The 2,290-nt window shown below is 38.6% G+C and overlaps 1 protein-coding gene across 1 annotated transcript; it reads right to left on the reverse strand.

The window, feature by feature from the left end:
- Nucleotides 1-1,314: 1,314 nt before the first annotated feature.
- Nucleotides 1,315-1,879, reverse strand: LOC138166349 (copper transport protein ATOX1). Its single transcript, XM_069094779.1, has 2 exons — nucleotides 1,543-1,879; nucleotides 1,315-1,489 (listed from the first exon to the last, which is right to left on the reverse strand). The coding sequence occupies exon 1, from the start codon at nucleotides 1,793-1,795 to the stop codon at nucleotides 1,589-1,591; it is 207 nt and encodes a 68-aa protein (XP_068950880.1). The 5' UTR covers nucleotides 1,796-1,879; the 3' UTR covers nucleotides 1,315-1,489; nucleotides 1,543-1,588.
- Between the last annotated feature and the right edge of the window lie 411 nt (nucleotides 1,880-2,290).

A 2,290-nucleotide genomic window follows, 5' to 3' on the forward strand; every position in this document is an offset into this window, starting at 1 on the left:
GGGAAGGGAAGGGAAGGGAAGGGAAGGGAAGGGAAGGGAAGGGAAGGAAAGGAAAGGAAAGGAAAGGAAAGGAAAGGAAAGGAAAGGAAAGGAAATTTGGTGTACTGCATTTACTCATCTTGGCCAGAATACTCACATTACAACAGAATTGGTTTAATGAAAATGATGGGGAAGTTCAGAACTTACTAAATGAAAAAGTAGAACTCTAGAGAGTTTACCATCAGGATATTTCATTTATCTGTGAGAAGGCATCATTTAACTCTATTAGAAGTAAAGTGTAAGGGAAGCTTAGAGAAATGCAAGATTCTTGGCTCAGTAAAAAGCTAGGTAAAATTCAATTTTATGCTGATAGAGGCAAAGTGCTAGTAAGTGTCTGAGGTTAGATTTGAAATGAGGTATTTCTGACTCCAGACCCAGAGCTCTGTGCACTGAATCACCTAGCTGGCTCCTAAGCAAAAAGAAGTTAAGTGACTGCCCAAAGACACACAACTAGTAAGTGAGGTTAGATTTGAACTCAGGCCTTCCTGACACCAGACCCAGTGCTCCATCCACTGAGCCATGTAGCTGCCATTATGTTGATTCTCTAGGGTTCTCTAAGTATATACCATCAATCTGCAAAGGGTGATAGTTTTTGTTTCCTTGTTGTCTATTTTTATTCCTTCAATTTCTTTTTTTCTCTTATTGCCATAGCTAACAGTTCTAGTACGATATTGCATAATACTGACAATGGGCATCCTTGCTTCATTCCTGATCTTATTGGGAAAGTTTCTAGGTTATCTCCATTACAGATAATGGCTTTAGACAGATACTACTTTTTATTTAAGGAAAACTGCAATTTTTTCCCTAAGCTTTTGAGTGTTTTTAATAAAAATGGGTGTTGTATTTTGTCAAAGGCTTTTTCTGCCTCTATTGAAATAATTATATAATTTTTTTTGCTACTGATATGTTCAATTATGCTGATAGTTTTCCTAATATTGAACCAGTCTTGCTTTGCTGATAATAAATTTCACCTGGTCATAGTATATGATCATTATGATATGCTTTTGTAACCTCCTTGCTAATATTTTATTTAAAATATTTGCATTATATTCATTATATACCTTAAGGTAAATGGTTTATAGTTTTCTTTCTCTGTTTTTGTTCTCCCTGGTTTAGGTATCAAAACCTCATAGAATCATAGAAGAAATTTGTAAAGACTCCTTCTTCAGCTATTTTTTTCAGAGTTTATGGAGTATCACACTTAACTGTTATTTAAATGTTTGGTAGCTTTTACTTTGGTTATGGGCATTTTTTCTTTTTTCTTTTTTTTTTCCAGAAAAACCAGCTCCATTTTATTAGAGGGTGGCAAAGAAAGAGGGATGGTGAGCCAAAGGGCTCTCCCGGAACACTGCGGCCTCCCAGTCACTGATGCGCTCTTTCCTCTCTTTCCTTTCCACTCCCAGGTCTGGCCAGAATGGGAATGGATCCTGGGGAGCCTGCCATTCGGGCTCTGAGGGCTTATACGTACAGCACTCTCCTGGGAACCAGAGAGACAAGAAGAACCTGCCCCCTTTGGTTCATCCTGCTGGCCAGAGGGTGGAGCTTCCTGCTACTTGGTCCCAAGGTAGGTGGTGGCCTTTCCCGTTTTCTTCAGTGTCTCCAGCAGTGTTTCCACACTATGCTCTGAATCGATGCACACTTTCTTGCTGGGCAGGTCGATGTCAAACTGGACCCCACCCAGCTTGTTGAGGACGCGGGTGACAGCATTAGAACAGCCCTCACAGGTCATGTCCACAGAGAACTCATGTTTCGGCATGACGGCGGAGACTGCGGGTGTGGGAGGCTGGAAGCTAGAAGCTGGAAGGTCCCGGGGCAGGCACTGCTGAAAGTGAGGTCCGGAGCTATGGGCATTTTTTTCCTCAGGGATTTCATTTACAATTTGGTCAACGCCCTTTTCTAAGATAGCATTAGTTAAGTATTCTATTTCTTCTTCTGTTAATCTGAGCAATTTATTTTTTTGTAAATATTTATTCATTTCACTTAAATTGTCGGTTTTATTGACATGTAAATGGGCAAAGTAATTGTTAATAATTGTTTTAACATCATCTTTATTGGTGGTGCAGTCACTTTTTCATTTGTGATGCTAATAATTTGATTTGCTTCTTTCTTTTCAATCAAATGTCAGTGGTTTATTAATTTTGTTGGATTTTTTTCATAAAAATCAACTTCTAGCTTTATTTATTTGGTCAATGGTATTTTTATTTTCAATATTATTAGTCTCTCCTTTGATTTTCAGGGTATTGATAGTGGT

This window comes from Petaurus breviceps, unplaced genomic scaffold, assembly GCF_028583685.1.
Source record: "Petaurus breviceps papuanus isolate PSGF00001 unplaced genomic scaffold, PetGlider_PUasm1.0 221, whole genome shotgun sequence".
NCBI lineage: Eukaryota > Metazoa > Chordata > Mammalia > Diprotodontia > Petauridae > Petaurus > Petaurus breviceps.

What these genes read in the sequence shown, in the direction of transcription:
- LOC138166349 (XM_069094779.1), bottom strand. Translation starts at nt 1,795, where the DNA reads ATGCCGAAACATGAGTTCTCTGTGGACATGACCTGTGAGGGCTGTTCT.